General features: G+C 34.2%; 1 protein-coding gene across 15 annotated transcripts in view; it reads left to right on the forward strand.

The window, feature by feature from the left end:
- PCGF5 (polycomb group ring finger 5) overlaps window positions 1-10890 on the forward strand; it is a 111845-nt gene extending 100955 nt beyond the window's left edge. For all 15 annotated transcript variants that reach the window (XM_019639075.1, XM_019639077.1, XM_019639064.1 and 12 more), the window contains one exon: window positions 5159-10890. In XM_019639075.1, the coding sequence (XP_019494620.1) occupies window positions 5159-5206 (48 nt within the window). In that variant the 3' untranslated portion in view covers window positions 5207-10890. The remainder of the gene's footprint in view (window positions 1-5158) is intronic.
- The last annotated feature ends 237 nt before the right edge of the window (window positions 10891-11127 follow it).

An 11127-nucleotide genomic window follows, 5' to 3' on the forward strand; every position in this document is an offset into this window, starting at 1 on the left:
GTCTCTCAAATTTTCAAGGAAATAGACCATTCCCATTCTAAATTGTTTTAAATCATTGAAAAAAATTGAATTCTTCCAAATTCATTTTACAAAGGTAATATAATCATGATAGCAAAAACTGACAGAGAACCCCAATTAGAAAATGAGTATCAAATTTCATTTTGAATATAAAGATGATAAATACTATACTAAGTGCAAGCTCTGAGCAGCAGCAGCATTTCGATTCCCAGCCCTAGCTGAGCTGCTTGCTGAGCTGCCAACAGGTGGTAGGATGGCTCAGCTAAAAATAAATAAATAAATAAATAAATAAATAAATACTATACTAAATATACTAAAATATTAAACTAAAAGAATAAACCAAAACCAAATGGTAGTTTTATCAGAAACACAAGGATAACTTAATATCAGGGGAAGGAAATTATATATTATATATTGGAAACATTTTATATATACAAACACACACACACAGAAAGTCAAATAAAAATCATCAGTAGATGCTGAAAAGGGATTTGATAAAATTCAGTGTTAAGAACTATTTTTTTCCTACCAGCTTCTTAGTTTGGAAAATTTCAAAACAACAAAAAGTTAAAATAATACAAAGGAATTTCCTTTACTTTTATATAGGTCTACCAGTTAACATTTTGCTACATTTTCTGCTCCCCCCCACCCCATTCCTTTTCCCTTCTCTGTATCTTATTAATCTCTTTGCAAATATAGCTACAGTTTCTTTGTGGCATCATTTGAAAGTAAATGGCAAGTATCATGACAGTAGACCACTAAATGCTTCAGCATATATTTTCTAAGATCAAAGACCTTCTTATATATAACCAAAATACCACTTCACACAGGAAATTTAAATAGTATATAAAATATTAGAGATGTCAGTTCTCCCCATGATTAAGTTACGAAATTTAACAAGATTCTAAACCCATTCCTTGTTTAACTTGACAAAGTCAGTCATTCTGAAGTTCATCAGCAAATGTAAACCGGTGCTTCTGGTCAGTCACATTTTTATATGAATAATCAGAGGGGATGTGCACTGCCACATACGAAAATGTATTTTCAAGCTGAAGTAATTAAAATAGAGTACTAACTTAAACATAGACATGAATAAAAAGAATAGCTCAGGAACAGACTCTAGTATGTGTGAATCTATTAAAGAGACTATTTCAAATTAGTGGAAGAAGATTCATTTAACAAATACCTATTGAGCACTTAACTGGGCACTTTTTTAGGCCCTGGGGACACAGAAGTAAAAATGAGAAAAATTCTTTTCTTTTATAGAGCTTATACTCTAATGATGGTAACAGACAAAAAATAAACAAGTAAAATGTATAGTGTTAGAAGAAAGAGTAAATAAATAGAATATTTTAGATGAGATTACCAAAGGAAGACCTCTTTGAGGTGGTGATTTTTTATCAAAAAGTGAGAGAAGTAGCCATGTGTATATCTGGGGTCGGGCACACCAGGCTGAGGGAATATAGTCCAAATATCCAGAGAAGTGATCATGTCTGGTTGTCTGAGGGTTCCAAGGAGGCCAGGGGGCCCAGAGCAGAGACAGTCGCTGGCAGTTGGCAAGGGTAATGGGTGAACTCAGAATGAAGTTGTTGGAGGTGGGATGTGACCCAGTAGGGTTTGTTTTCAGTAAATTGTACTGAGACTATTGGTGGTGGTGATGGGGGCCAGGATTCAATTCATACATCACATTATACTCATAAGAGTTTCTCTTGGCTTACAGTGGTAAATATTAAAAATGATACCATCAAAGATGAAGAATAAAATATAGCTGAATGACACATCTCAAAGTAGGGATGGCCTCTTTCTCATTATACATGTAAAAGGCAAAAAAAGACAAACCGAGTTGACTATTAATATTGAAAAGTACATGGCAAATATACTATAACTAAGGAAATATTAGCAATATATGACAAGGTTTAATGTCCTTAATACATACAGAATTTATACAAATCTATAAGACAAAGTTCAACTTTCCATAGAAAAATAAGCAAAAGACATGATTAGGCAAGTCACAAAAGAAGGAAACAAAACTGGATAATAATCGTACAAAAATGGTTTATTTCTTTAGAAGACAAGAAATGAAAGAAGAAATAAAATACTATTTTATGCTTATTAAATTGCCAGATTAAGAGGGAAGAAAGGATAGTACTCATTACTGATGAGGCTATTTGAAGAATGAGCATTTATATTTCTTTTGGAAATGTAAAAATATGAAGTCCACTTTCTTGTGTGACAGTATGTATCAAGAAACCTTTTAAAATGCTGTTTTAACCAGCAATGCCACTTCTAGGAACCAACCCAGGGGTCGGGGATAAAGTGGAGAGTAGGGACTAGACTGTAGATCATTGAGTCAGGATGAATTTATAATAGTAAAAAAAAAGAAGAAAGTAAAATTTCCAGCAAAAAGATTTATTGATAACTTATGGTTCACTTCTATAAAGGCATTATAGACAGCCTTTAAAAATGATCATATAGGGCCATATTAAGTAGTATAGAAATAAGTTTATGGAATTTTTAAATGGACAAAATTCTTAAATGGACAAAATTATTTAACCAAACATCTGTATTATGATTCCAGTTTTGAAACAAAAAGTAAGTACATAGAAAGACTAGAAAGATATACACTAAAATATATATGGTGGTTATCTTTGGATGGTGGCATTTAAATGATACTCCTTTTTTTCATGATGCTTTTCTGTATTTTCCAGATCTACAGTAAAGCCAAGTTACTTTTATGATCAGGAATTTATTTTTTTAAGAAAAACAGTACATCAAGGAAAGTTAATTTTATCATTTCCTAACATCATCACATTTGAAATATATACTTTGGAATTATCTATTCTTTATGTTAGTACATGATGAGGCCGAGGACTAGCAACTATGAAATGTAGGTCCATTCAGTGCAGTCACTTAACACTAAGAGGAGTGATATGCTCTTCATTATAGTAAGAAAGTAAACTGAAGCACAAACAGAACTTAAAGCTTATCTTAATTTCCAGTATTGTAACACATTTCAATAAAATTATTAAACTACATATGTTGTCATAGAACAAAACAAATACATCGTTACTTGGAGGGGAAAACAAAACCATTTTCAGCCCAAAACAGAAAATCCTGACCACTTAAAACCAAACCATTTTACTTCCCTTTCTACCTTCATCCTGGTAAAATTGGTGATGGATTCTACTATATATTATGAGTGGATTCTACCAGTGACTTAATTCTCTGCAGAAAGTGTGAAGATTCAAAAAGTCAGAACTGGAAAGCGAAGCAGGAAGGATTGTATGAAGAGGGGCCGGATGGGGTGGGGCTGGGTGAGTGCGAGCTGCAAGGTGAGGGCGGTGTGTCGAGGTAGCGGCCTCCAGATCTGGCTGGATTTAGAAAACCCAGGGGTTTTATAAAATGCAGATTTCTCTGCTCCCTTCCCAGAAACTCTGATTCAGCAGGAACAGAATGAAGTTTAAGATAAAAACAAGCACATAAAATTTAGACCCAAATCGATTTCAGCCATGAAAACAGAGACTGTCTGCGGCTTTTACTCCAGCCCTTAGATAACTGGCAGTGGCATCGCCTGACTTCACCTGGGAGGAGCGAGACAGGGATGCTCCTTTCCGCCCTCCCGTCCTATCCTGAGCTAACGGGAAGAGAGACTTCCACACTGAGCCTTGTCAGTATGTAACAGCTGTGAGCAGCACGCAAACGGCTATTTTCAGGATTACAGAATCCCAATCTATCCCTTTAATCTACATGAAAGAAAACACAGTTCTCTGTACTGGATCTTTGCATTCACCCACACTGAGATGAAGGGGTAATCAGTAGTTTTACAAAAGTAGCTCCTCAAAATTCATTTGAAAGGGACTCTGCAATTTTGAAAAAAAGAAAAACCATTGGTCCTCCAGATCCTTTCTGACTTTTGGGTTCTATACGATATGGTGAAATAGAGGGTGAAAACAGAATCAGATGTAGCAGCGTGACCTATACCATTTATCTGCAGGAAGCGGTTTCTTCTCTACTACTGTCTGTTGATGCATGGTGCCTTTTCCACATGGAGCAACATGAAGGACAGTCTGAGCCATGCGGTTATGTGGTAGTCAAGTCCAGATATTTCACAGTATCAACTGACTATTGAAAGAGGCAGTAAACCTAAGTGTTTCATGTAACAAATTAGCTAGTTGTTTTTCAGCAGTTTTAAATGCTAAAAATAGTATCAAACTAACTTTTTAAAAGGTGATTTATGAGACTGACCCCAGTTTCATAGACTCATAGCAGGGGGTGTCTGTTCATTTGTGACTCAGTGGGCGCTCAGACAACAGCTTGGTTGGAATGCAGCTCGCAGACTCGCCTGGTTCAGACCCACAAGGTCAAGCCCCACAAAGTTAACCATTGCATACCTTTCAGGAAGGCTATAGCTTTCAGTCCTCCTCAGGCCCTGTGTCTCCCTAATGTTACATTAGCAATATTCATATATGCAACCAGTGTGGCATCTGTAGGCCTTTGAACTTAATTTAACTTTTGTTGCATATTGTGGAAAACTTGACTGAGTCTAGAAAAGTAATGGCAATTAAAAAAATAAAGAGTTTTTGGCGCCGGCCGAGTGGCTCAGTTGGTTAAGAGCTCGCTCAAGAGTTTGAGCTCTGAGCAACAGCGGTTTGATGCCCGGCCCGAGCTGAGCAGCCGCTGAGCTGCCAACAGGTGGCAGGATGGCTCAGCTAAAAAAATAAATAAATAAAGAGTTTTCGTAGATAACGGACAACAGACTGGTGGTTACCAAAGAGGAAGTGGGGTAGAGCAAGCGCAAATCGGGTAAAGGGGAAACTAAGAACACAATGAAGTATACAGATACCGAATTACAATGTTGTACAACTGAAATTTATATATTACCTCAATAAATCTAATTAAAAATATATAGCAAGTTTTAATGTCATCTTGTTATACTCACTAGTATCAGCAAAAACTGGAAATCATTTCCGCATTCTTAAAATCTTTATCCAATCATCTGTCGAAGGACACTTTGGTTATTTCCAACTTTACTAACAGTTGTCACCCCAATAAATTTTAATTTTAAGAAAATCTTTTGTATATAATCTGTATTGTTTTCATATAAACACAGTCTTATTCATTGTCTGTTTTTATTTTATAGTCATATCCCATGGTATTGCAGTATCGACCAAGAATTGATTTCGGTTAGACCAAGGGGCCTAGATCCCACTGAGATGAATCCTGCACTATTTGTTTACTCATCAACAGATTGCACAGCGAACGGTGTGTGGACTAGAGGGACACAACCAGATTTTCAGCATGCAAATAAGGCCACTGTCTGTCTCTAAATTGTCAGTTGCATTTATGTTGTTTCTATTAAGAGCAAACCAAGTGCCATTCTGCTACTGACCCATCTGCATAAGTTATTTGTGCTGTCTCTCAGTGTACAATACAAGTCATGGTTGAAATCAGTTAGGTGTTCAGCCATGATTCAGCCTTCTGAATATTTTGCTTGCTTGTTCCAAGATTGTTCTAATGTTTGATTACACTAGTAATATGGCTCAATCTTTGTGGTGTTACAGTTTTCACATACTTACTATTTCATTAATTCTTGTTTAAATAGAGTATTGCACAAGAAACTAATAATTATTCTATCGAAATTATTTTGTATGGGGAATATATTTAGAAAAGTGGTTTTTGAGCCACTGTCCTGTTCTCAGTAAGCTTTTTGTGTGCAAAATAGTTCAAGTTCTTTGGGGAAGAATTCCAGTTATTCTTTAACATGTCGAGCACACTGGAATCGTAGGCATTTAAGTCATTTGTCAGTGTAGTCTACCACTTGCACAAGGAGGGGATGTGAGCCCCCCAGATTGGAAATGCATGTGACTTCTTAGAGAACCGAAGTTGGATTCATAACCATTCGAAATGTTGGCAGCTGATCACACTATTTCTAATAAAATGAATGTTTAAGGTTAATCATCTTCATAATGCCTTATGACAAGCGGGTGCTGCTTCATGAAATGTCATTGTAACCCATTTTATGGATGCATCATTACATTGTTGCTCTCATTTGATGAGTACATTGTTTCTCTCTTTAAGTTGGCCTTAGGTGTGTGTCATTGTGGCATGCAGAGGGTGATGATAATTTTAAATATTAGAATCTTTAGAGCAGATACCATTAGCTACTTTATGGATTTCAAAAATCTCAAAGCATTTGTAGATTCAAACTGTTCGTTACCTATCACATTTCCAAACCATTTGCATAAAGTAGAATAAATGCAGTATAGTAGATAAATATGCTAACCAAAATGAATGGTTTGAGGATATTTCATTTTAGATCCTATAGCAATCAGGGGGAAATGGGATTACTGTTTTATATGTAAGTTCATTAAGGTCAGAGCTATGATAATGTCCTTGATTTTGCAGTTTTGTTAAGTCTTCCATTCATTTTGAGATTAGTCTACAAGTCAAAGACAGTCTTGTTATCTTAAATTATATGAAGAACTTCATTTTAAGCATTTTTAAATTTATAGTTTTCAAAAAAACTTCTTTGGAAATTGTTATATTAATGTTTCAAAACAGGTTAACCTCTGAAACTTGGGAAAAAACCTTGAAAGTTAGGGAAAACATTTGTTTCAGAAATCTGACATGAGCACAATCTGTGTGTTGCACACGTTGTTTTTATACTGTATATATGGTAGATGTGCTACATTTTCCAGTAAAATGTATCACAGATTAATGCCTTCTGAATCTCAAAATGCTTAGAAATAAAACATTGTACAACTCTAAGAAACACATACAACATACAGCTAAATCTTGATGCATTTCACAATATAAAAGTCTGAAATATCATAATTCTCTTTTCCAAATACCTTTGTTTCAAGTCAGAAAATCTATATTAAAATTTCCTGTTGGTTTCGTTCTGACTTTTGTGGAAAAGGTTATGGCAGTACTTTAATTTCATTTTGTTAGATTGTGTTTGTGCTTAGAAGAGTCACAAGCAAAATTTAAAAGGCAGGTTTTTGTTAACTCTTTTAAAATGGTTGGAACAGACCATTACACTCAACCAAAAACAATTTACTCTTTAGCTACAGAAATTATTTTGTTATGCTATGCTGTGAAATCCAATTCACTGACATCCCTAAGAAAAGTTAAAATTATAAATTTGTCACATTCAGGTTAGTGATTTAAGTACTGTTTTACATATGGAAGTTAATTTTAATTGACTTAATGCGAAATGCATTGAGAGTGTATTTTAAAAAACCACAAATGAGACCTGGATGTTTTGGGGTCCCCAGCCAAAACTTATAACCTTAAATGAGTTTTATATACATGATCTCTTTAAATTTGTCCTTTTGCTTCATCATATGTAATTTCACTGTTTTCCAAGGAAATATATTGGAAGCAATTATGGAATTTAAAATAGTTTAGTGTATTAACATTTTTACTGAAATGCAATGGAATATGTGCCAAAACATGTAAAAACCTTATATAAAGAAGGATATCAGTTGTCATTTGGAGAAAGGTACACACTTTATGATGGTCCTGAGTAATACGGTATTACTATTAGAACCACAGACTTCTTCAGGAAACCTCTTTTGATGTATTCAACTATGATTTTCTAAGTATGGGACTACTTTCATATCTAGTAATACACTAAATTCCCAGTTAATCATTCCCTAAGTCAGGTTGTGGAGTTTGCAAGAAACCAGGTATAGAAAAAAATATACAGACAACTTTTATGGCTAGTTTTATAAACTTAGGGTGCTAGTAAAATAAACTATTTATATAAATAACCTATAGGAATAATCATCTGAATTTACAAAATTGGAGAACACATAAAATTGTTTTTCTTTAATCTGTTGTTTCTTAAGCAACAAGCTGAAAGAACCTTACTTCCATAAAAGATTTTGTAATCTTTTTTCTCTGCCTCAGATATCATACTTGTAAAAGGGTCAGGAACCTTGGATATAAAGGCCTGCGGTTTATAGACTTTATCACTAAAGTTTATCACTTTAACTTAAGTAATCACATCAGTTAATAGAAATATCAGAATATGGCCTTTCTCTAAATTAACAAAATACTTTTAAGAAGTAAAAAAAATAAACTAGAAGGCTCATTGATGAGGTAATATTAGCTCATTCAATCTAGGGCACAGGTACCTTGGGTAATGCCTTTTACCTACTTTTAGAAAAGTATATTATTTCTTTATTCATTGAAAATCTGTCCCATACTAATATGCCACATTTTATAAATGTAATGAGTTTGCTCAAGTATATTATATACACAAATGTAATCTAAAGTTAAATGATTCTTTAAGAGAAAAAAAAGGATATGTTATATAATATTGTGAACTGCTTAGCTTTATTGAAATATTTAAGAGAAAGTGCCTCATTGCAACTGTGCATTTTTGTTTTAGATCTACTGCATAAATTTTGAGTTATCTGTACCTGTGTCTTATGAATGATTTTGTATCTAGGCGCTCGTAAGTTAGAGTAATCTCTTTTTAAAAGATTTTCGTAAGAAAATACATATCACCAAAGACATTTTACTGGTAATTAATAACCATGTTGGAGAGACAGTTTTAAGTTTGGAGGTTGGAAATTTTTAGATTGCAGTTTAATTTTATATTAGGTAATAACCTTGAGTAATTGCTAAAATGTCACCAAAGAAAGGTTTTAAACTGAATTTTCATGGTGAGCTCAATCAAGTGCAGGTTGTTCCTGCAATAATCAGAGCACTTCGTTTCAGATATGTTCCTTGTTTTTCCAGCACCATTTGACAGATCTTAGGAAATCCTCAAAGGTGAGAAAGAAACACAACAAACAGCCCCCCTCTGGATGAAAAGTGGGAGAAATCCATACTTTGAAAAGAAAGTTGAAATTGAGATTTTAAATTCTAATTTGAGAAACTTTTTATTCCTTGGAGGCAATGTAAACAAAAATTATGCTTATTTAAGGTTTCTGGGTTCTTAGTAATATGAAAAATTTGATTAAAGACAGACTGGTAAAAGCGCTGACAGGCTTGTGTATATGTACTGTTAGACTCAAATGTCAGTGCTTTTTCTGTACTCAAAAGCAAAATTTTCATAATGGCTTATTTTTTTTCTTGAAAAAGTTAACTCCTTGTCTTGTTTCTCAGCAATTACTTTGTTATTAGAATTTAGCCATACAGCCAGATTTGGCAAAATGTGTCTCAGATCAAGAGCATATACATGTAGTCAAGCACTCTCCTTACACCATTCTCCCTGGGAGCTCCTTACACCATTCTCCCTGGGAGCTCATGGGGCAGGGCTCCCACTGTGACGTCTTTCTGAGAGGCCACGAGGCCAAACCTCCTCGGATAGGATAAGAATGGATGCACTCTATTACATACCCTGGCTTAGCATAAGTAATTTTCTAGCAGGCTAAGCTTTAGACATTCAGATGTTGGTTGTAGGGGAATTGCAGAAATGAATGAGTTTGCCATAACTGTAATTTTCTGGATTAGAAACACAAAAACGTGAAATGCTATTATTATTTCAAGATATATATCCCTACAATAAGGAACACGACATGTCTGCCAGATCTGGCTTATGAAAGATTGAAAAATGTTAAATATTCTAGAGAATCTGAAATCCTTTGAAAGCACAGAACAACTAAGCAAATCTGGATTTATTTGATATATGTAATGCAGTAGTATTTTGATGGAAAAACAGATTGAAAGTTCATCAAAATATACTTAAATATACATTGCAAGATTTTCATAATTTTTTTCTACAGCAGTGGCATTTTCCCAATAATTTGAAAGTGATTCTCTTCCTCGTGTAATGTCGTTTTCATAAATAGTGTTGACTTGTTATATTTTCAAACAATTAAAATGCTTGAGCACTTCCTTTTCAGAAAGTTATGAAATGAAACTTAAAAATAATTATTTTAAATGCTCATTAAAATGTGTCTGTATACCTATTATGCCCCTTTTTCTAGTATTCTACACTGAGACGTTGTTCAGAAATGCTTTTTTATTTTAATTATCTTTAAACCTAGAATCGAGTGAAACTGATATATGTGAAATATTGGGCCTAGTTTTCTTCCATCTTTCAGAGCTTCATGGACTAAGAAGTTAACCTAGTACAAATGAGATGAAATATTTCTGGGCAATGTAGAGATAGTAAACAGATTATCCATAGACTTCACATCGGTCCACTGGAGCAGGAGTTGTACATATTAGAAATGTCATGGGATCAGCCTACTCTTGTTTGGGGTCCGTTTTCTTTTGCTCTAGTTTTTAGAATGGGGATGGGGGCCTAAGTGTCCTTATGAGCTGTGGTCCACGACAGGAGCCTGTGAGGGGAGCACCAGGGTTCTGCTGCGTTCCTGCATCTGGCAACACAACAGCAAGCACCAGTTCTTACCAGAGTAGCCCTCACGTTCAATAAAGCCGTCATAGGGTATACTGTACAGTTATGTTGCTAATTTTCCTTTGAAATATAAAATATTTTAAGCTTTTTTTGTCAAAAGTGGTAACATCTTAATACAAATAAAAACCTTTTTGTGGTTGTAAGATTTAGCTTATAAATCATTCAAATTGAAGTGAAAGATTACCAGGTCATTGTTAATGACTTAGTCTATTAAGAATATATGTATTTTTGTAAAGGAAAAGCACTTGTAGATATTTAATCAGTACAAGATATATGTCTGTTTTGCAGAAATAAAATGCTGCTTAGAGATTCTCTAAATATTTTTTATTTTTGTGCTCAAATGTATTTTCTGTTGATCTATGGAATGTTCTGTACAAAGCTGTATGGTCGTACTGTTGGGCTAGATACTTTCGTTTTTTAAAATCTGGACTTAGCCGAGTATATTTGACCATGTTAAAAATAGTATCTTTGTTATTAAAAATTTGATTGCATAATTTATTGTCTGTGACCCTTAATATTAGTAGTTGTAGATTGCAACCTCTGTTTAAAAGTACCCATTAAGTACTACCCTAGTAAATTTTATTGAAATTTGTTGAGTATTTGAGATCATGAGCATTTTCTAGAGATTCTTGAGCTATTTAGCTTTAAGATGGCAGACTGCCCCTCAAAATACCTGAAGGGTACACACACGTACACTTTAGAACAATTTCTTACTTTGTTAGATTAATCAA

Source organism: Hipposideros armiger, unplaced genomic scaffold, assembly GCF_001890085.2.
Source record: "Hipposideros armiger isolate ML-2016 unplaced genomic scaffold, ASM189008v1 scaffold_42, whole genome shotgun sequence".
NCBI classification, from domain to species: domain Eukaryota; kingdom Metazoa; phylum Chordata; class Mammalia; order Chiroptera; family Hipposideridae; genus Hipposideros; species Hipposideros armiger.